The 22,598-nt window shown below is 40.1% G+C and overlaps 1 protein-coding gene across 1 annotated transcript in view; it reads right to left on the bottom strand.

Moving 5' to 3' along the window:
* Nucleotides 1–22,598, bottom strand: part of CDC5L (cell division cycle 5 like) — a 47,692-nt gene that overhangs the window by 22,364 nt on the left and 2,730 nt on the right. Inside the window, exons 2-14 of the mRNA XM_038397340.1 lie at nucleotides 21,497–21,600; nucleotides 20,389–20,550; nucleotides 19,633–19,760; nucleotides 16,220–16,319; nucleotides 15,277–15,495; nucleotides 14,249–14,393; nucleotides 13,571–13,759; nucleotides 11,776–11,924; nucleotides 9,838–10,000; nucleotides 7,974–8,138; nucleotides 5,434–5,514; nucleotides 4,765–5,010; nucleotides 518–715 (exon numbers count right to left, since the gene is read on the bottom strand). Of these exons, the coding sequence (XP_038253268.1) occupies nucleotides 518–715; nucleotides 4,765–5,010; nucleotides 5,434–5,514; nucleotides 7,974–8,138; nucleotides 9,838–10,000; nucleotides 11,776–11,924; nucleotides 13,571–13,759; nucleotides 14,249–14,393; nucleotides 15,277–15,495; nucleotides 16,220–16,319; nucleotides 19,633–19,760; nucleotides 20,389–20,550; nucleotides 21,497–21,600 (2,049 nt within the window). The remainder of the gene's footprint in view (nucleotides 1–517; nucleotides 716–4,764; nucleotides 5,011–5,433; nucleotides 5,515–7,973; nucleotides 8,139–9,837; nucleotides 10,001–11,775; nucleotides 11,925–13,570; nucleotides 13,760–14,248; nucleotides 14,394–15,276; nucleotides 15,496–16,219; nucleotides 16,320–19,632; nucleotides 19,761–20,388; nucleotides 20,551–21,496; nucleotides 21,601–22,598) is intronic.

The following is a 22,598-nucleotide window of genomic DNA, read 5'->3' as shown; positions in this document are numbered from 1 at the left end:
CTCCTTTATTTTATGCTGAACTTGCTGAAGAGGTGTTTCATTTTTATTTTACACTTGCACATAAAACCTAACCTACATACCAGGTCCAGAGGACCCAATATGCATAAAAAAGTCTGAAGATTCCTGTTTAAATGGACTGTAGTCATTGGGATCCACTCTCTTTCCTCCTTTGCCCCAGGCTGTCACTGAATCTTGTGAAGCTCTTGGCCTCAAAGAGGGATTGGATGTTTACAGGGATAACAAGAGAATAACCAGGCTTATAAGAGTTAATGCTAAAAAAACTTGTGGAAGTGAACCTGAAGCTAGAGGTTTTATAAATCCATCCTCTACTATTAGGGGAGAAAAGAGGACAGCAGAGCATCTTTTGATACTCCAGGAGAGCTCCTTGATGCTCTTTTCCCTGCAATCCCATCTGTGATAGCTGAATCAATGATCTAGTCATCTGTAAATCAGTCAAAACAATGAAAGCTGGCATTAAAGAAAACATCAAGTGAAAAAGCGGAAAAATGATACTCACCTCAAGCCTTTTTTCAAGTGATTCTATTCTGTCTTTTTTGCTGGCCAAGTTAGCTCGTGTGTAGCGGTTCTGTCCTGGTAGGTATAACACCTGGCTATAACATTCTTCCCACACCTGGTTATAAGCCTCACTTGAGAGCTCTCCATGCCCCATTCCTTGCTTTACCACTTCCATCTCTTGTGCCAGTAGATCCTGGGCCTGTTGAAAACGATGAGAAATTACAATCACAAAGTACAGACGACAAGAAAACTCCTCTTATTGTTTTCAATCCTTTAGAGTGCATTTTCAGGGGCAATTTCTCTCTCCATACAAAAAGCCCACTTTAGATTAAGCTAAATATGAAATTCAACACAAATGTGTTAAATTATAAATGAAACCTAGGCAATGGGGCTACTTACACTGCAGCTATTCCTCATTTCACGTAATTTGACCAAACCCAACAATCTGAGGTATCTAATAAAGCAGAGACAGGTTGAGGTGACTAGCACTGATGCAACAGGGGGGAAAAAAAAGAGTTAAAAGTTAATATCTTAAGAGAGGGAGAAAGAACAGCTGCTTCAGCACATGACTAAGGAATGTAAAACACCATCACCTTCTAGTTTCTTTTTCTTGCTCTCCTTAGCACAGCTTAGAAAATCTATTCTAGCCGGAATGGATGATCTGTGCTCCATACAATAGGGCTACAATGCAAGAAAGACTACTTTGATTACAGCTGAAGAAGATACAACTTGACCTTGTAGAAGGATTTGAATGTTCTACCATTTCCAATCCAGTTTATGAAGCATCTTAACAATGAGGAAGGAACAGAGAAGAGGAAAGGACTCATGCTGCTCCCCCACAATCAAAAACATGAGACAATCCATCTGGAGCGCATATGCCTCCAAAAGAGACCTACGGCACAAGTCCCAGTCTGTTGAAATTACACCAACAAGAGTCATTTAGACATTAAGATCAAACTGACAAGTAGATTTCAAGAGCTCTTCTCACACCCACAGAGTGGTGTGACTGTTCTTGTGACAACACGAAGTTTGAGAAATAAAGATTACTGCCAAGGTTTTCAAGAGAGTGACTAGTAAACTGGGGTACTTTAATTCTGTGGTGTGCACCTTGAGACATCTTACAAGGGACTGATTTTCAGAAAGTGCCAAGTACCTGTCTTCGGACAATTAGACCCCTTTAAGGCATATCAAGTTGGACGTGACAAAACTGTGGCACTAAACTCACTAGTCATTTTGAAAATCTTGGCCTATTTCGAAGTAAATATTAAAACAGAACATTACGAGAAAGTAAGAAATCCAGAGCTCCAGCACTCCAGTTTCAGGAAAAGCTCTCAACAAGTAACTCAACATAATTTGATAGCATTTACTGTGGGACAGGAACCCCCTGCACAAAAGACAGAACCCTAAGGCGCCAAGACTATCAAAGATCTGGAGCTCAATTCATTGATCTGTTATACCAGTGTAAATCCTTTGACTTCAAATGTCTTTACACTGACAGAAAGCTGGTGTAACAGAGTGGTAAAACCAACCGCTGGCATTAGTATCAGGTCTGGTATACATAACAAACACATAAGGGAAACAAAAACCGCCATGTGACACATACTATTGACAGAGTCATAACTACATCTTCTTTCTTATAATATTACACACAGATGTAAAAGGCAAACTCTGAGTTTTCAAATGTAGTGATTCACTAGATAAATCACTGAACTTCAACTATACTTTATAGCAACACACCATCAAGAAGGCTACTTGGGTACTCTGAAATCATCTTATCTGGTGAATCTAACAAATAGCTAATTAACCACACAAGCCTGTAGCTCAGAAAGAAAGAAAAGGAGTAGCCCTAGTGCTATTAATGTAGCTAAATCCCACAAAGGGTAATGTTTTTGCTAGTATCAATTTTCACCCCTTGAAGAATTAGCCTATGTGGCTGTGAAAGCTACTTGGCTTTCCCAGCTTTATTAGCTCAGATATCACGTTGAGTATCATTAGTAGCCCTTTCCAGGGAAGGGCAATCACTGAAAAAATGCGGTACCTTCTGGAGGAGGAAGTGAAAAAAAAAAAAAAATCAGAAAAACTATCAGGATCTTGAGGATCACCACCTCACAAGGGACCATTCTTACTGTCCATCATACCTCCATGTGAAAGTGCAATTTGGATGTACAGAGGATACTGCTCACATGTGCAGAGAGATTAAGCCGGACAGAATGGGAAACAAATTCTGTCTAAAGTTAAGAAAATGTCTAGTGAATATATGGAAAATTTCCAGACCAGGAGCTCTATTAAATTGTGGAATATTCTCTAAGGGAAGTGATAGCAGCCTCAACTCGTTATACTTAAAAAGATTCTGGACAAAGAGCTAAGATAATGTAGCCTAGGAAACAAACGGATATTGGCAGAGTGGCGAACTATGTGAACTATATTTTGCATCTACTTAATTTCTACTATGAAGAAATCTTCAAGTGTAATTTTTAATTTAATAACAAATTGGAAGTGCATTCTGTTCAGCATTGTTGGAGTTGGACAAAGTATAGCTCTTGAATGATGGGTCAGATATGGGCAGGGAAAGGTATTTCATATTTATACATCTTTAAAGATAGATCCCTGGTTACTTGGAAACAAGTGCTAAAATACCACAGTGATGCATGGTCATAGAATCTAGACAGATTTTGTACAGAATCTACCAATGAACAAGGCTTATACACAGTAGTACAGCAGTTGTCCTTTTCATCCATTTTGATTGCCATAAACAGATTGTCTCCTGTGTAGCTGCTCTATACTGATGGGAGAAAGCAGCATAATTAAACTACCCCCAACAAGTGGCAGTAGTTATGTCGTGGGAGAGTGTCTCCCACCAACACAGTGCTGGCCACACCGTTGCTTCTGTCGGTATAACTTATGTCGGTCAGGGGTGTGTTTTTTCCACAGCCCTGAGTGACATAAGTTTTACCGACAGAAGTGCTAGTGTAGACATAACCTTATTTAAAAGTTACTGACACATTCACAGTAGATACCCCCTCAAGGAGCCAACTTCACTGCTTTACTTCTGACCTGTCAGTCAGTCACTTGGCTGTGAAGTGAAACATCTGTAGCTACTTAATAAATGAACTACCAGAACCAGAGATCTTGATATATAACTTTGGGCATACAATGCAAGTGAGAATGGAGCTCTGAGGCCTGCTGCTTTGTTCCATTTGTAGCCAATTCTGCCTTCATAGCCATGTCCAGCCAGCTATGGTTTAAGTTCAGTTGCTATAACTGAGGATCATATTGATGTAGAGCAGCAGACTTGGCAATGGATAAATTAAATGCTGTAGGCCTATAGCTGGCTACAGCTAGAGTCTATTTAGAAGATGAGTGACTAGATGGGAAAGGGGATCAAAAATGCTTTATTATTATTTTCCAAATGATAGTTCAATCTTCTATAGCCTCTTTCACGTGAGGATCTCTAAGCACTTTCCAAATGTTACAAAACAAACTAAACACCCTGTGACATAGGCAATGGATACTGGAAGACGGTGAGGTCGGCATGAGTCAGAAGGCTCCAAATTCTAATCCTGGCTCTGCCACTGACTCACTGCACAGCTTGGGAAATTCACTTCATCTTTCAGTCTCATGTCTTCCCATGTGCAAAATGGGTAATGCTCTCAGGAATTTTGTGAACTTTAGTTCATGTCTGTACAGTGTTTTGAATATGTAAAGTGTCATACAGAGTGTTATGTATTATTATTATTTTTATAATACATAGATTTGCTTCCACCTCAGCAGTGACAAAAAGAAACACAGTTATCTAACAGCGCACAGGAACACTACACAGCCACTAGCAGATGGGAAGTGAATAATATCAGATCCAATTCAAACTTCGGGGTCATTTAATTTCATGGAACGGACTGTTATCAAGATGTAATTTGGCAACAGGAGTGCCTATAGAGCTCCTATTCTTACTAAAAGACAGGTGATCAGGACCACAGTTCTACGTTTCATCCCAAGGACAGCACCTCCAACCGCACACTGCCTCCCAACACCATGCTGGAGCACTGCCTCAGTTATAACCCCCAGGGGAGAGTGCCACCTGCTGCATCATCAGTAACACTTCCTGTAGCACCTACATGTTGCTTGGAGGTCTCCCACTAAATTTAATCCAGGCTTGAGCTTGTTTTCCTTGCAAGATGACAAGGATCATAGTACCTGAAGCACATATGTCAGTAATCCTGTGACACACACTTTCAATGGAAAGACTCTTACCTTCTTGAGTTCCTCTTTGGAGTGCTTCTCATAAGAATTTTGTTCAAGGTACGTAATATGCTCCGCACTGTTCGTTCCAAATCCTGGGCCTTTCCCCTTTTTACCCCCAGGCTGCTCTCCATATGGGTGATGCAGAAGATCAAAATGAAGCATGGTGATCATCTCTTTCTTTATTAGCTCTTCACTTTTCTGCAAGTCTGTTAGAGGAGGCTCTACATTCAAAGGTCTCAGAATCGTTTCATTTACCTAGCCAGAAATAAAATATGTTCAGAAACATTATGCGTTATTAATGTCATGTTATCCAAAATATATTTGTATAATGCACACACTATAATATTGGTATTTAAAACTGAGCTGTATGTAACAGATGATTAAAGAACTTTGTACCAGCACAATAATCTAAAAACCAAATTTTGTTTTCAGTTATGTGTATGTAACACCCACTGATTACATCCATATGAAGGCAGAAATTGGCCCCAAGATGATGAAGTTAGCATACTGAAGGAATGATTTTATTCTTTCATGATCCAGCTTAGTTGTATTATGCCTCACAGTAGCTATTGTTTAAAAGCAAGCCAAACAACTATTATAAATGTCTCCTTTTTTCCAATTTTTCCTTTAAATGCCATTTTGATCTTACACCATCATGAAGAAACTTCTCTTACTTACTTCTGCGGGCCTTGGCAGATCCTTCTGAACAGCTTTGTGCATCCGCTTTAGCTCCTTTACACGCTCTGCATCTCTAATAGCCTAAACAGATATTTCAAATGTTAGTCCAACCACCACAATACAGTCTGATGCTTCCCAGTCATACAAGAAAGATGAATGCCACTAGACTACTTCAGTAGAGGTGGTATTATTAGTTGTGGGGCTTTTTGGTAGGAATAAAGGCTACAGCAAGAGACTGTAAGAGAATGGAGGAGAGCGTATTATGGCCAACTGACAGCTTACCTCCCATCCTCTGTACTAGACAGAATTAGGGCCTCAGACAAAGCTCACAGAATTCAATGGAAAGACTCTCATTGGTTTTCCTGGACTTTGGATCAGGCCCTTAGAAAAGATACCCCAATGAAGCTTTACCCAACCTTAATATTCTCCCATGGGGACATCCTTTTCCATACTCTTTGTTCTTTAGAAATTCCTCCTGCCCTTTGGTTTCAACCTCATGAGACACCTGCTCCACAATCCCACGTGGTCCTGGCTCATCCAGGGTAGGCTCCTTACCACTTCCTTTCATTCCGCTGGCAGGCCCCCACTTCTCCCTTCTAGTAAATCAGGGAACTAAGCCTCCACCTGAATTTCAATATTGGAAGTTTAAGAAAATAATAGGGGGATTCTCACACTTTCCAACACACAGGGTACAAATAAAATGGAGAGGTAGCACTGTCTAAAAGCTCAGGATTGGTAGCCAAGATCTCCTAAATTTTAATCCCAGCTCTGCCACTACCTTGCCTCTTAAAACAGGACACCAGCTGGCCCCACATGGATGTGCAAGAGGAACAAAAGACAACAAAGCGACTTTGCTTAATGTACTTGTGCAGGTGGCTGCAGGATACTAGAAAAGTTGAGGAGGATAGCAGGCCTTGCCTGCTGCCTTGGGGACCAATGGCCATTTATTCATTATTATTGAATAATAATGTCCCCTTCTCCTGCAAACACTAGCCTGAGGAGGGATGTGCATGCATGCAGGCGAAAAGCATTAGCAACACCTTTCCAAAAGTATAAGAGCTGTCTCCTCCGAGCACCTTCCCTCCAGTGCCAATAGAAGTATTGTTTCTTTAAAAGCACAATGCCTCCAAGCACCAGGTCTTGGGCAGTGCACCTGACCCTGGACTCTGTTTCCTCACCTACAAAATGAACATAGTGCTATTTATCCCAGCATTTACACCACATTCACCACCACTGTATCTGAACACCTGCTTCTCACGGAGAGTTGTGACTGTTACTTGTGTTAAGTACCAGGGGGTAGCCGTGTTAGTCCGTACCCACAAAAACCACAAGGAGTCTGGTGGCACCTTAAAGATTAACAGAAACAGCAGAACTAAAATTCATTTGCAAATTTAACACCATTAATTTGGGCTTGCATAGGGACTAAAGCAGCTTTGCCTCTTCAGGAATTGACACCTCCTCATCTATTATTGGGAGTGGACTACATCCACCCTGACCGAACTGGCCCTGTCAACACTGGTTCTCCACTTGTGAGGTAACTCCCTTCTCTTCATGTATCATTATATAATGCCTGCATCTATAATTTTCACTCCATGCATCTGAAGAAGTGGTGTTTTACCCACAAAAGCTTATGCCCAAATAAATCTGTTAGTCTTTAAGGTGCCACCAGATTCCTGACTGTTACTTGTGTAGCTCTTTGAAGTTGTAAAGCAGTAGGCAAGTGGGAATTTTGCACCCAACTATATTTTGAATATCAATCCTCATTTCCTTGTGATCATTTTTACATTAAGGAGGAGTACGCAGAATGTAATATTAATAGGCTATAGCACCTTATGGAATGGAATATGAATTGTATACACTTGATTTCAGTGGGACAGCCTAGCATTAAAAAACATGGAAAACGTTCGTCACACATGAATAAAGATTCAGGCTTCGTTTCCATCTTTTGTTCACTTGCCAACATTTAGTGAAGGGCAAAGAGAATTATTAAAATACTGTTTTAAAGGTACACACTGAAAGTAAATTTCTGATTATGTTCCTAAAATTAATACTCCAAAGAGCTTAGAAAAAACAATAAATAAAAACAAGGTGCCCAATAAAGGCGCACATCCTTACTATATTTCACATGATATTCTGTGGTTATCTCATTAGATTCTGAAAGAAAACCTGAATAGACAGTTTTTAATTTAATTGATGTGCATAAAGTTAAGCACGTTTAAGTCTTTACAGAATCGGGACCTAAAACTGTGACTACGAAAAAAAATACTTCAGGAAAAATTTATATTTATTATCTCTTTCCTTGTGTTAAGATTAGGTGTGACTTATGATACTAGTAAATTAAAAAAATTTTCAACAGAAGTGTGATTTTTATCTTGAGTGTGTTCCTTTAAATATTTTAACGTTACCCTAACGCAGGTAACATGCAAGTTTTTTCTGATTTTCCTCATATAACCCATTGCTTTAATTAAGTATGTACCTTGAGCTACAGGAAATAACATACAGAGTAGAGAACTTTTACTAATTTCACAACATACTCCCACCTGTTTGCGAGCATCCACATCAGCAGCATCTTCTATATAGGAATCATCTGTTTCATGTTCCTCAAGTTCCTTCTCTGCATTTTCCGGTAAAACAATCTCAAAGTCATTCTTTGGGGCAGGAAGACCCATAAGCCCTAGTCGCAGATGCTCACGAGACTCTCTTTCCTGTTGAAAGTTAATCAAGTTTTAATCATTCTGAATGCACAGACGTTTATATTATCTGGTAGATTTTCCATTTTCCTAGGGTACTAATAAATACAGAGAAAAAGTACACAGACTTCATCTGGTGATTTTAGCTAGCTATGCAGTCAACTTAACAGAAAATATAAGTAAAAACTTAAAAGCAAGGTTATTAATCCACATTATAAAAAAGACAATGACTCCAGAATTCATGCTCTACGAATACACTCTCCTGAGGCCTGTGGAAGGAAGATGTGCAGCTTCCCTGAAAACAGCTTGTGAAAGATGCAAGGAAAGGTATCCAGAGAAACAGCTATTTAGTGTACGAGTATAGCACAGGAATGGCTCCTCTTTTCTCACTGTCAGTTTCAACATGACACTAGAAGTTCAAGATGACATGCACTTTATGAATGGTTTCAGAGTAGCAGCCGTGTTAGTCTGTATTCGCAAAAAGAAAAGGAGTACTTGTGGCACCTTAGAGACTAACAAATTTATTAGAGCATAAGCTGATGAAGTGAGCTGTAGCTCACGAAGCTTATGCTCTAATAAATTTGTTAGTCTCTAAGGTGCCACAAGTACTCCTTTTCTTTTTGCACTTTATGAAGTTACCCATCTAGAGAGTTGTTGCACAGCCTGGATATAGGGCTATCTGTGGAGAGCTGTCTAACGGGAACATTTCTCTTCAGATATATCACTACTCTAGAATTTCAATGCAGTGGCTCACAGATATGGCAATTATGCCAGTAGGGTAATGGCAAAAGCACAAGCATCTCAGAAAACTGTTCGGAAGCTGAAGTCTCTTGTTGAACTTCCGAAGTCAAGAGCCAAGCTTACCCTTCTAAAGGATGAGATGGCACTGAGACACTTGCAAAGACCTCCAAATAGATTTGTCCTTTAAGCTAAGAGAAAACTTCTGATTCTGGACTAAAAGAGCTATTTCCTTCAAAAGAACATGCCAAGCACTTTGGACTGGAAATCCTTTGTTAGCCTGAAAAAGAAACACCGGGAGATATCCAAAACCACAGTACAGGCTGCAGAATTTGCCACATAAAAGGAGCTCCCAAGGCAATTCCTATATAATTCTGTGCCCTCTTACACCACATCTATTTGGCAAGATTCATCTGGCAGAATATCCAGGAATGGAAACATCTGTTGACAAAGGTGATGAAAGAATCTGGACCAGATTGCTACATTATTGGGCATCTCAAGGGCTACAGCTCCTAATGGGTAAACCTTAAAACCGCTCTACTTCAATTTTGTCAACGGGATACACTGATGAGAAAGTCCTGTATCTAGAATTGGCGGCCAAAATATGAGGGATCTGAGGGTGGAATGGGATTACAGGATAAACGAATCTTTTCTTGGGACTAAGTATTTCCTGTTCCACTTCAAAGACACAAGTGAGACTGAGGTCTAGTTATATCCAAATGTCTTTATGTGGTGGAGTGTTGGAGCTCTTTGACTGGGCATACTCAAAGCTGTTTTTCTTTTTCATGTGTGGTGAGATTTTTGCTTTTAAAGTGTATTCTTGATGTGATGAAAATGCAGAGATGTAATTTTATTAGGTCATGAAGGAATATTTATATGTAACTGGTAATACAAGTTCTGTACTGGAGATCAACATGAATTTCAAATCCCAGGAAGTTAAAAGAACATTCTTCTCTTCCTCAGATGTACTACTTACCAGTTGTTTTGCATAAGACGGATCATTGTAATCTGCCATTCCCTCTTCTGGATTGATGTTCAATTTATCTCGCAGGGGAGTCCTACCTGGAGTTGCTCCAACCACTGGTTTAGGAGTTATTCCACCACGAGGGGTCAAACCTTCTGCTCCATGAGATGGAGTCCTACAGAGTTAAGTAAAGGCACATTTGAACTTTTAATCAAAGGGCATCAGCTCTGAAAAAGTTTGAATGCTTTTTTACATAGTAAGATACAGCTAAATTGAGCCAATTTTCAGAACTTTTTGTAAGACAATGCAATCTGTGATGTTAGCTTAATAAAAGCGGTTTCTTTCATAGAACAAACAATAATGGAGAACGCGCATGCACACACAGAGAAAATCTATTACTGATCCAAAGCACCGTATTTAAGATACAATGCTAAGATGTTAAAAATGCTATAGCCTTACATAAATGTATTTAGAAAGATACTGCAGCTCTTTTTGGCTTGAAAGGATAGGGATTTCTTAAAACACTTCACATGTCAGAATGGCAAAGCCCATTTAACTTAGCCTATTGATTTTATTTAGCCCAGAGAAAGCTTTGTCTGGCTGCATGAAAAACACAGCTTTCCATAGGTGCCAAAAAAATTATTACAGGCTTGAATTTATTAAAGTAACATATTTTTTAACTTAGATTTTTCAGAAGTATTGTTACAACTAAAGCCCCCATGTATTCTGCATGGGTTAGTCACAGCAAAATGTTACAAATTTCACAGATTAGCACAGAGTAACACTGAAGTACAGGAAACATTTCAGTTAAAAAGGCTCTTAGATGTTTAAACTTGCTCTGTTGAGAGAATAAATAATAAAAACATCTAACCCATCTTAAAACTCTTAACATGAAGGTTCTGCTTTGTTATACTGCTTCTTTTAAATAAAAGAGACGTAGAATACTGTTTCTAACATAACACACATTTTCCATCCAAGATTTTGGATATGAACACCCACAATGCATGAAAGTTAGGTGGCTAGAAAACAACCCTATTTGCACGTGCAGATCTGATCTTCAGTGAATGAAAAACTTGAATGCAAAATTAGATTACTCACTCACACACACACACACACACACACCCACCCACCCACCCCCTGGCAACTGGATCAGCACAAGCTGACCTTTGCACTTGTGTTAAGCTGCGCTGACTTCAACAGGACTCTGTATAAAATAAAGACCTGCCTGAGTGGATCCAATTGCGGCTTCTGGATAAAAAATTTTAGGGAACAGACTGAGGTTATTTTTGAAAAGTTGCCACAAGTATACCTATTTACTTCATTTGCCTTTGCTTACTCGAGTACAATGAACGGAAGTAAAATTAAAACTTGAGTTGAAAAACTTCAGCCACAAAATATACCGAGTCTATGGAATTTTCCAGTTTTACGGAATATGGCATTTGTGGGATATATGTTTATTCGGGACCTACTGTAAGAGTCAAACTAACAATTCCACAATGTTTGGATTGGCTGTACAAGAATTATATTACATAGACACACACACACATAAACACGGCCTATAAAATATTCACCTCGGCTTTTCAAAGGTTCACAGAAGTTTTAATCAAGTGTCTCTCAACTGCTGACACTCAGATGCGATACTTTGGAAATGTTAGGATCAGACATTATAGAATGCCACTGTCCATTTTAAATATACCAGTTAATTTGTATTGCCATAGCAGCCAGGAGCCCTATGCCAGGCCCATGGACCGGTACCCCATTGTGCTAGACACTGTACTAAAAGATGTGAGACTCAACTTGACAAAGATGATAAGAAGAAAAAGAAAGTGGTATAATAAAGGGCTAAAAAAATCAAGCTAGCATTTGCTGTAGGCCAATAATCAAATCCTATTATTTAAAATATGTTAAGAACTTCCACTCAACCCACCATCTCTGAATAGTTTGCTTTACCTGAAGGGTGTGGAAAGCACTGTATTCGGAGTCTGAACAACTTGTCTCTGGGGTGTCACTCCAGAGAAGTCACTCTCATGGAGGGGGGTATTAAGACCACCTTTCAGGGGGGTGTCTACGTTCGTCAAAGCCATCAAGTTCTGGGCTTCCTGTGTGACAATATACAGAGCACGTTACCAGGATTTCCAAAATCAACCTCTGTTGTGCGAGTTTAATAGACCTAGTGTTAAAAAATAGGTATGAATGCTGAACAGTCATTTAAATGTCAAAGTATTCTGTTGAAATTGCTAAAAATTTCCTAATTTTAATAAGAATACACTGGCTTCTTACATATCTTGCAACACAGCTGAGTATTTTAATCTTCCTTAGTTGCTACAATGAGGGAGTTGCTTAATATTTCAATTTTCTTCCATCTGGGTAGATATCACCACTAAGATTTTCAAAAGTTATCAGTGATCTCTAACATGTAATTAAAGACACTTTAAAGGCTCTGATTTTCAGAAAGTCCTGTTCTCCCGCGCTCTGAAAAATCAGAGTCTTTTAAGGTGTCCAAGTTCATCCAAAAATCATCAAGATCATAAGGCCATGTCTAGATGTAATAAATCCACTTCTCCAAAAGGCAGTAGCTACGCTGAAGGAAGAATTCTCCCATTGACCTAGAAGTATCTACACCAGGGCTTAGTTCAGCCTAATTATGTTGCACAGGGGGTGAAATTTTTCACAGTCTGATGCGATGTAGTTAGGTCGACTTAACTTCTTAGGGTAGACCAGGCCTTAGTCACTTTTGAAAATCTTGGTATATGCCTGAAATGAGTCAAGAACATTTTCTTCTCACAAAGATTTTGTCCTTTCGTCTTAAAGAAATCAGACAACTCTAAAGGTTAACACAGTGGACTAAACAGAGTCACACAAGAACTCTAACTACAACACAATGATAATCCCTCTATTCTAGTACCTTGCCTCCAAAAGTGCCTTATATGTCAGGTTTGAGGCAGATGGTCACTTCCACCCCACGTTGAAGTACCTAATCACTTGGGGGGAGATGCTGCAGGAACGGATGGCTGGTCGGGTCAGTTCCTGGGAGAAGCGGGGGCCCCACACGGTTCCTGCCTTGGGTGACGTACTGCCTCCCACATAGCGCTGGTGCAGCTGGAGAGTAATCCGTTGGTCCTAGCTGACAGCAGCACCACCTTGGCCCTGGCCTCAGTCCCAGCTACTGGCTCAGCACCCTTGACTTCCTGTAGCAGCATATCTCCACAGTGCTCATGGTACCGGTGGACCTAGGAGTGCCAAGATGTGCCCCCTGCACCCAGACCCCCTACCCAAAGCCCACACTGCCCCTGCTCGCACTAAAAGAGGTATCCATTCTCTCTGCCTGTGACCCTAGCACCTATGAGTCCTGCTCTCTTCATTCCAGGGCCCCTCAGGTCATGGTAGGGGGTGTTGCAGTGTCAATGGGTGTTACAATTCCCTAAAATGTTTGCAAGTTTTATTTTAGCTGCTATGATTTATACTCTTTTTGAGCAGAACTGCGAGATAATACGAAAGGTGCTCTAGGAAATCAAATTACTCCTTTTGATACTCAGACTCTTATTATAACTATATTGATCAAAACCCTTGTACTTCATTACTTGTATTCTTATAAACTATAGGATTTTCACCTCTTTGTGTTGTCTTACTAAACTATGGAGTGGCATAATTTTTTTTCCTTCGCTTAGGGAGGCTTGCTATGACAAAGCATGAGTACCCTCGCTCTAGTATAACACAGAGCTTGCTCTATACATTTATACTTTACCTGCAGGATCCTGTCCTGTGCCGCTGGAGTTTTGGGCGTTCTAAGGGCAATGCTGTTGTTGGTGACATTGTATTCAGACAAAAGGGTGCTGGAAGCAGAGTTAGTAATTCCAGATTCTTCCGCTGTTTGACGTGCAATCTCACTCGCCTGGCCTACTTTCACTACTTCCTCAAGTTCTGTATCTGAAATCTTTCAAAGGAAACCAGTATCAAACAACAAGTTACATTTGGGAGAATAAAGTTCACACTTGCAGGTATCAAGAATTATATACCAAAGGAAAAAGGTAACACTTTAAGAATACTCTCCTCTCACCCTGCTCAAACAGATACTCTACTCCTACTTAATGCACTGGCTAGTTGCTTATTCAATGCATTTTAAAAAATAAACAACCTGTCTGACATGTATGACGATAAAAAGGTGTAAGACTGAGAGGTCGAAAGGTACGGTATGTGCAATGGCAGTGCAATGCTGCCAACGTATGTCAGCTCTAACCTAGGAAAAGCACCTCTATGGACGTGCTCTATGGACGAGACAAAAGTTCCCTCTATGCCCGTTTGAACCTTGGTCTCTGCAACAACTGTGGTGCGCTAGGAACAGAACTGTGACCATTAGACTCATTTCACACAGGCCACCAAACATCAGACAGATGTAACAGTTTGCATCTGATCGACAATTTACCTGAGGTGCTGGAAGCACTAGTTTGCTTCTTTTTTTAGTAAACTCTGACACTCCACTGGTCTGAAGAATAGCTGAAGGCAAGTCAGATTCTTTCTTCCGTTTCATATGCTGTTTGTCTTTTTTGCGCTCTCTTCCTTCCTTCTCCCTGTCACAATGGACAAGAAAGTCATTTAAAACGCTCAGAACTGATCAGCAAAGCAAAACTGGCAACTCCTCATGGTTCACAATCACATGACGCTCTTGCTGGAATTGCAGCTCTGTAATTCACAGCTGTCTGCTATTTATGCTGTATACAATGGAATGCCTAAACTAGGAAATATTAAAAGAAAAATGAATTAGATTAGAGCTAGTAAATCAAGTTGGATGGATTGTTGGATCTCCCCACTCAATAGGGAACAGTTGGCAGAAGTAACTGGAAGCGAATTGTGGAAGTACAAACAACAGCATGCTGGCTAGCTCTGCTGTTCCATTTGACGTTTGTCGCTTCTCCAGCAAACATTTTCAGAGACAATTTTGTTAAATTAAAAAAAAGTACTTGAGCAGATTCTAATAATAATATAATCACATGTGGCAAAATGGCAATAAAACAAACTAACAAAGTATTGCCATCACATGTCAGAGCTGCTTTTACAAACAATTTAATAAATCCATGTTTTGTAGGAAGAAAAATCAGTCATTTCTCTGATGAAAACTAAAATGCAATTATCTTACTGATGTAAAAATATGACAGAGCTAGGTGATGCAATGGTTTAAATTCTTTAAAGCCTTGAAATTCTTCGGTTCAAAAGAGTAAAAAAAAGAGTTTGGGAGCCTCATTCTTGTGTCCAGTCAACATTTTTCCACATTATTAAACTGACACAAAATTCACCAAGACAAGCAATCATAAGAGACCTAGAACAGAAGAGAAGCGGCCTGCATGTGAGAAACAAGGTGCACTGGCATATGCCCAGTGAGGAACACACTTGCCCATACCAGGCCTCTGTTACATGAGCACTAAAAATTACTCAAAAAATTTAAAACAAACTTACGATCTTAATTCTCCATCCAGGTCTTGCTGACGTAGCTTCCTGAAGTCCGCATCCAGTGCCTGGTAGTTTTCCTCCAATGTATCATAAAAGCCAGGAGCAGGCTTCTTTTCAAATGGGATTTCTGCATTGTAATCCACTCCTCTCTTCTTTTTCCTTTTCTTCTGGATCTCTATACCCGCAGCTCTAAGTTCTCTCCTCTTCTGGAGAGCAGCAAGACGTCTGAGGAAACACAGAAAATGCTACTTAATTCAAAGTTAATGCGTCCTGTACAATAGTCACCTGCTAACATCAGATATTACTTAGGGATGAGATATTATTTATAAAATATGCTGGACCATAATAGCACTGACATTATTAAATGTTTATATTCCAGGAGCAACCAGATGCCCCAGTCAGGCTGCAGACTCATTGTGCTAGGTGCTGTGCAAACACATCCAAAGATACGATGACACAGCCCCTGATGCCCTGAAAAGATTACAATCTAAACCCCTGATCCTGCAAAGACTTAAGTAAGTGCTTTAATTTGTACATTGCATGTAGTCCCAGTGAAGTCCATGTGAGTAAGTCTATTGCATCAGTGTAAGCACATGCAAGTCTTTACAGGAGTGGGGCCCAAGAAGACGAGCGGCATATTAAGGATAGGGGAGAAGAGTACACGGTACACTGCTGTTATATACACATTTGCAAATTATTATTTTTTAAAGCATTCTAACTAGATAAAGCAAAGTGGCAACTAATCCCATCTTTCTTTCAAGCATCATCAACTTGCTCATTTCTTTTTGGCATCTCAATAGAGGTGGGTCTTGGAGAAGCTAAAAGAGGAGAGAGCAGTGGCTTCATAGATCGGTTCAGGAAAGGGATTCCATGTGAAAGGGACAGAGGGAGAAACTAAAAACTTAAGAGACAACAGAGCAGACAAGTGGAAGGAATGGGATGTGTCTACCTAGCTTCTTCCAGCTGCTTCTCTCTTGCTTTTCTCTTGGCCTTCTTTCCCTGAGTATTAGCCAGACGTGCTCTAGCTTCAGATAGCATTTCAAGTTCATCTGCAAAAAGTATAGAGAAAGAAGGTTACCAATTTTTCACATTATAATGGGGAGCTGGGGGGTAAATATTAAGATCAGAAGAAAACCTTTAGAAAGCTGCCAGGATCGGAGTGTCAGCATGGATTCCCCATGCCCTCTACATTCTCTCTTTACAATGAACACAAGAGATCAAGCCACCAACCAAATGAACCAAACAGATCACAAGAACATTCATAATGTTGGCAATATTTCACTGATGTACAAGGCTGTTTAAACTGAAATCAGAATATGCCTAGTAAAAGGGAGATTGAGCACAATAATAAAAAACAATTTCATTTATATTTAGGCCTACACAATAATGATGACTGACCTATTATTATGATGACAGGAACATGACACTTGAGAAACTATTACTATTCAAGAACAGTCCTTATTCAATCTTCACCCTGGGCACCTTCATGGACTCCTACCCCTCCTAAACAGTTAGTCTCAAATATCATTGGTGTAACACACAGAAGAATTTTTACTGGTACATTTCAGTAATGATTCATCTAGGAGACATTAGCTGGTGTGAAGACACAGAGAGGAGCATTGCCAGTGGAAAGGCAGTAAATAGTAGAAAGCCAAAAAGAAAAGGAGTACTTGTGGCACCTTAGAGACTAACAAATTTATTTCAGCATAAGCTTTCGTGAGCTACAGCTCACTTCATCGGATGCATTTGGTGGAAAATACAGTGGGGAGATTGATATACACACACAGAGAACACGAAACACTGGGTTTTATCATACACACTGTAAGGAGAGTGATCACTTAAGATGAGCCATCACCAGCAGCGGGGGGGGGGGGGGGGGGGGGGAAAGGAGGAAAACCTTTCATGGTGACAAGCAAGGTAGGCTATTTCCAGCAGTTAACAAGAACATCTGAGGAACAGTTGGGGGTGGGGTGGGGGGAGAAATAATATGGGGAAATAGTTTTACTTTGTGTAATGACTCATCCATTCCCAGTCTCTATTCAAGCCTAAGTTAATTGTATCCAGTATGCAAATTAATTCCAATTCAGCAGTCTCTCGTTGGAGTCTGTTTCTGAAGTTTTTTTGTTGAAGGATAGCCACCCTCAGGTCTGTAATCGAGTGACCAGAGAGATTGAAGTGTTCTCCAACTGGTTTTTGAATGTTATAATTCTTGACGTCTGATTTGTATCCATTTATTCTTTTACGTAGAGACTGTCCAGTTTGACCAATGTACATGGCAGAGGGGCATTGCTGGCACATGATGGCATATATCACATTGGTAGATGCGCAGGTGAACGAGCCTCTGATAGTGTGGCTGATGTGATTAGGACGTATGATGGTGTCCCCTGAATAGATATGTGGACAGAGTTGACAACGGGCTTTGTTGCAAGGATAGGTTCCTGAGTTAGTGGTTCTGATGTATGGTGTGTGGTTGCTGGTGAGTATTTGCTTCAGCTTGGGGGGCTGTCTGTAAGCAAGGACTGGCCTGTCTCCCAAGATCTGTGAGAGTGATGGGTCGTCCTTCAGGATAGGTTGTAGATCCTTGATGATGCGTTGGAGAGGTTTTAGTTGGTGGCTGAAGGTGATGGCTAGTGGCGTTCTGTTATTTTTTTTGTTGGGCCTGTCCTGTAGTAGGTGACTTCTGGGTACTCTTCTGGCTTTGTCAATCTGTTTCTTCACTTCAGCAGGTGGGTATTGTAGTTGTAGGAATGCATGATAGAGATCTTGTAGATATTTGTCTCTGTCTGAGGAGTTGGAGCAAATGCGGTTATATCGTAGAGTTTGGCTGTAGACAATGGATCGTGTGGTATGATCTGGATGAAAGCTAGAGGCATGTAGGTAGGAATAGCGGTCAGTAGGTTTCCGATATAGGGTGGTGTTTTTGTGACCATCGCTTATTAGCACCGTAGTGTCCAGGAAGTAGATCTCTTGTGTGGACTGATCCAGGCTGAGGTTGATGGTGGGATGGAAATTGTTGAAATCCTGGTGGAATTCCTCAAGGGCTTCTTTTCCATGGGTCCAGATAATGAAGATGTCATCAATGTAGTGCAAGCAGAGTAGGGGCATTAGGAGACGAGAGCTGAGGAAGCGTTGTTCTAAGTCAGCCATAAAAATGTTGGCATACTGTGGGGCCATGCGGGTACCCATCGCAGTGCCGCTGATTTGAAGGTATACATTGTCCCCAAATGTGAAATAATTATGGGTGAGGACAAAGTCAAAGTTCAGCCACCAGGTTAGCCGTGACATTATGGGGGATACTGTTCCTGACGGCTTGTAGTCCATCCTTCAACAAAAAAACTTCAAAAACAGACTCCGACAAGACACTGCTGAATTGGAATTAATTTGCAAACTGGATACAATTAACTTAGGTTTGAATAGAGACTGGGAATGGATGAGTCATTACACAAAGTAAAACTATTTCCCCATGTTATTTCTCTCCCCCACCCCACCCCCCACTGTTCCTCTGATGTTCTTGTTAACTGCTGGAAATAGCCTACCTTGCTTGTCACCATGAAAGGTTTTCCTCCTTCACCCCCCCGCTGCTGGTGATGGCTCATCTTAAGTGATCACTCTCCTTACAGTTTCAGAGTAGCAGCCATGTTAGTCTGTATTCGCAAAAAGAAAAGGAGTACTTGTGGCACCTTAGAGACTAACAAATTTATTTGAGCATAAGCTTTCGTGAGCTAATGAGCTGTAGCTCACGAAAGCTTATGCTCAAATAAATTTGTTAGTCTCTAAGGTGCCACAAGTACTCCTTTTCTTTTTGCAAATATAGACTAACACGGCTGCTACTCTGAAACCTATAAGTAGAAAGCCAGGCAGTGAAATTAAAAAAAAAAACAACCATCCAAGGAAACAGGTGATAAAGAGACAGAAGAGAAGGAGGGGAGCAGATCCAAAAGAGGAAGGGGACCATATGAAATTGGGGAAGAGGGATAGCTCAGTGATTTGAGCATTGGCCTGCTAAACCCAGGGTTCTGAGTTCAATCCTTGAGGGGGCCATTTAGGGATCTGGGGCAAAAATTGGGGATTGGTCCTGCTTTGAGCAGGGGTGTGGACTAGATGATCTCCTGAGGTCCCTTCCAACCCTGATATTCTATGATTCTATGAAACTGAAGAAAAGAAAGAGGAAACCTGAAAGACGAGAGTGAAATAGAGGGCCTGAGGCAGAATACAAGATAAAGACTGTATTAGGAACAGAGATAGGAGCCTGAAAAAACAGAGAGAACAGAAGAGACAGGATGAATCAAACAAAGGCCAAAGGAACTGTAAGAGACTGAATTGTTAAAAAATACTGATACATGCAACATATTCTTAATTTACCTTCATCCATGTCAATAGGATCAGGCCGGGCTGGTTTGGTTTCTGGATTTGGATCAATTTCTCCTGGTTTCAGTTTTCGAGGATCATCTGCAGTTTCTTCCTCATTGTCTCTCTGAGCAGCTTTATCCCTGCAAAGATGTACCAGCACATTCAGGTGATATGACCCATTTTATGAATCTGGGGAAAATGTGCAACTATCTCCTGAAATCCCAACCCCCAAAACAGCCCAAGAAATGTAAACTGGTAGCTCACAGTAAATATTACAGACATTTACTAACTGCAGAGAATAATTATGAATTATTGAACACTAATATTTAAGCTATCTGAACAAAAGCATCACAAATTAATAAAAACAACCGAAAGAGAGGCAATGAAACATGCAAAGTGGACAAGTCAGCAGTAATGAGGGTGACAAGAGTGAACTCACCTGTTGTGGCTATCAGCTGTACATGGAAAGATATTGATAATAGAGAACTGCTGCAAGACAGGCCTGCCAGCAACCCCTGCCAGGAAATGGGACAGTCATTTCTCTCTCTGCCTTCCTCCAGGCCACCAGGGACCAGGAGCCTTTCCCATCAAGCTAGGTAGCCCAACAAAGCAGCCTACAGAAGGCCCAAGCCAACTGGAAGCCCTTCCAGCTGCAGCAGCAAGGAGGGAGAAGAGAATACATCCACACAGCAGCAACTTCCTGATGTCTATGTAACAAACTACAAACATTTTCATGCTATTTATGTTTAGCAAAATAGAGTCACTTACAACAGAAATTCATAGTGTTCCAAGCACTGCGCAGCTGTTCTTCCAATGATTGGAGCAATGGTCCTCCACTGGGTTGGCATTAGCTTGGCCAAGTGTAATAGTTTCTCCTCTTCTTCCCGTGACCATTCTGTTTTTTTGATACTTGGGTCCAGCCATTCATACCTGTTACACAGTCGTAAAATTAAAGGAGGGCATTTCTGAGACAGTTCATGACAATTCAATTGTGAGGAAGTCATATTGCTTCCACACACCATTATGATAGGATTTAGAATCTCATCCTGGATTTATCTAATCTATGGTATTTAAAAATATGCATTATAGGTAGCACTTTTATACATATAAAGCTTTATGTTTTGTTCTCATTTGTCATACAGATCTTCCCATCTCTCCTCATCCTCACTTTTTTTTGCCACAAGACAGGATTCACAAAACTAGACTTTACTAGTAATGTGGTTTTACATACCATTTTCAAATGGTTACAAGAAATGGTGGAGAAGAATTAAGGCCCCGATACTGCAAATACTTAAACACACACTTAATTTAAGTATGCATGTAGTTCCGTTAGATTATGCTTCCACTAAGTTTAGCATGTGCGCTTCAGTATCTGCAGGATTGGGGTCTAAATCTCATATGGATTTGTTAGTACATGTGTGTTAATTTTAAGGGTTTGGGGTTTTTTGGTACATATTCAAATCTACTACTGGAAAATAAAAAAAGGGGAGGCTAAACTGAATGATCTGAAAGCCTCTTTATATTAATACAAAGAGCTTATTTAAAGTGAATTTTCTTTGTGCAGTTTCTTTCTGACAATTATCTCGTTAAAATATGTAAGTCAGACTACAGCGTGATTATTATGAACTGAATTTTCATAATGATCCTGTATCTTCAGTTTATGTGACATCACTGATGTCATCCGTAAAGTGAATGGCTTTCTATTTTTGCTCATGTTACTTTCAAGGAAAACAAGTTTGATATCTGCAGAAGATGACATCAAATAAGAATCATCTCTCTCTCCCCTGGACCTGAACCACTGACAAACTCTATAATAACCTTTAAATTCACACTAACTATGGATCTCGCTTTCCCACTTATTGTGTTCCCTACTTACCATCTGGCTTTGCATTGTTTTGCTGATTTTCTGTGCAACAAGGACGCAATACGAGACCACTGGTTTTTGCCATATTTCATCACAGCTGCTTTAAGAATTTCATCCTTAAAACAAAAATAATTCTTATTACAATGGGTCATTAGAAAACTTTAGCAGAGATGAATGAGTGAGGAGAGATGGAGGAGAGGGTTTGATAAGGGTGGTGGCCAGGTGGGAAGGGCAAAGTAACACTCTTTTCCCCAAAATATTGCTCTCATCGAAGGTGAGTAAAGATGTAGGTCTGTTTCACCAATGTCATTAATGTTACAGCTGACGTTTAAAATTACTTTAGCTGAAAAAGGTTATCCAAAGAAAATTATTACCATTTACTTTGGGTATTTGACAGCACTTGGTGAATGGCCAGTTTCATTGTTTCTCCTATACAGTAAGTTTCCAGGGTTGTGTGGATCCTTCACACAACAAGAGTGGTGAGAAAATATTTTTTAACAATAGGACATTGTAAAAGCATGAAAATTGGGACATATATGGCACCTAAAACCACTTTCAACTTTTTTTAAATTGAGCAGATTTCAAGTTGATGATGTTCCTTTAATTGGAAGTTTCAAGTTTGCAATAGAAATTGAGCCAACTGGTTAAAGAACAGCAAACTTTGAAAGTCCTAAAAAGAAGTCAATATCAAGACAAGCACTTGGTTGCAGATCTGGTCACAGCTAGAACTGTTTATTTTTTGATATTTGCATCCTAAACCTAAGTAAGTTTCTGTTCTTGTACAATCATTTAATACAATATATGGCAGGTTAACAGCCATTTCCTATTCTCAACTTTGTTTGGGGATAGTGATCATGATGAAATACATGATGTAGCACACATGATGTGAACAAAGTGTTGTTAGGAACACTTGTTTTGTGACAAGGCAACTGTAGGCACACTTAATTTTACAGTTTAATGGCAAATATATTACTTAGGAATGCTAAAAGTTTTTGTACCAAACAACCAATGGCATATGAAATATCCCATTTGCAGGTGTTTCAACTGAAACAGCTGCAGATCCTGAGAAGACTTCAAACAAAGGAAAGAGGATATGATCTCCAAGTGTCATGAA

This window comes from Dermochelys coriacea, chromosome 3 (assembly GCF_009764565.3).
Source record: "Dermochelys coriacea isolate rDerCor1 chromosome 3, rDerCor1.pri.v4, whole genome shotgun sequence".
NCBI lineage: Eukaryota > Metazoa > Chordata > Testudines > Dermochelyidae > Dermochelys > Dermochelys coriacea.
Note: the sequence above shows the minus strand (reverse complement) of the source record. Positions and strands in the feature narration are given on the sequence as shown.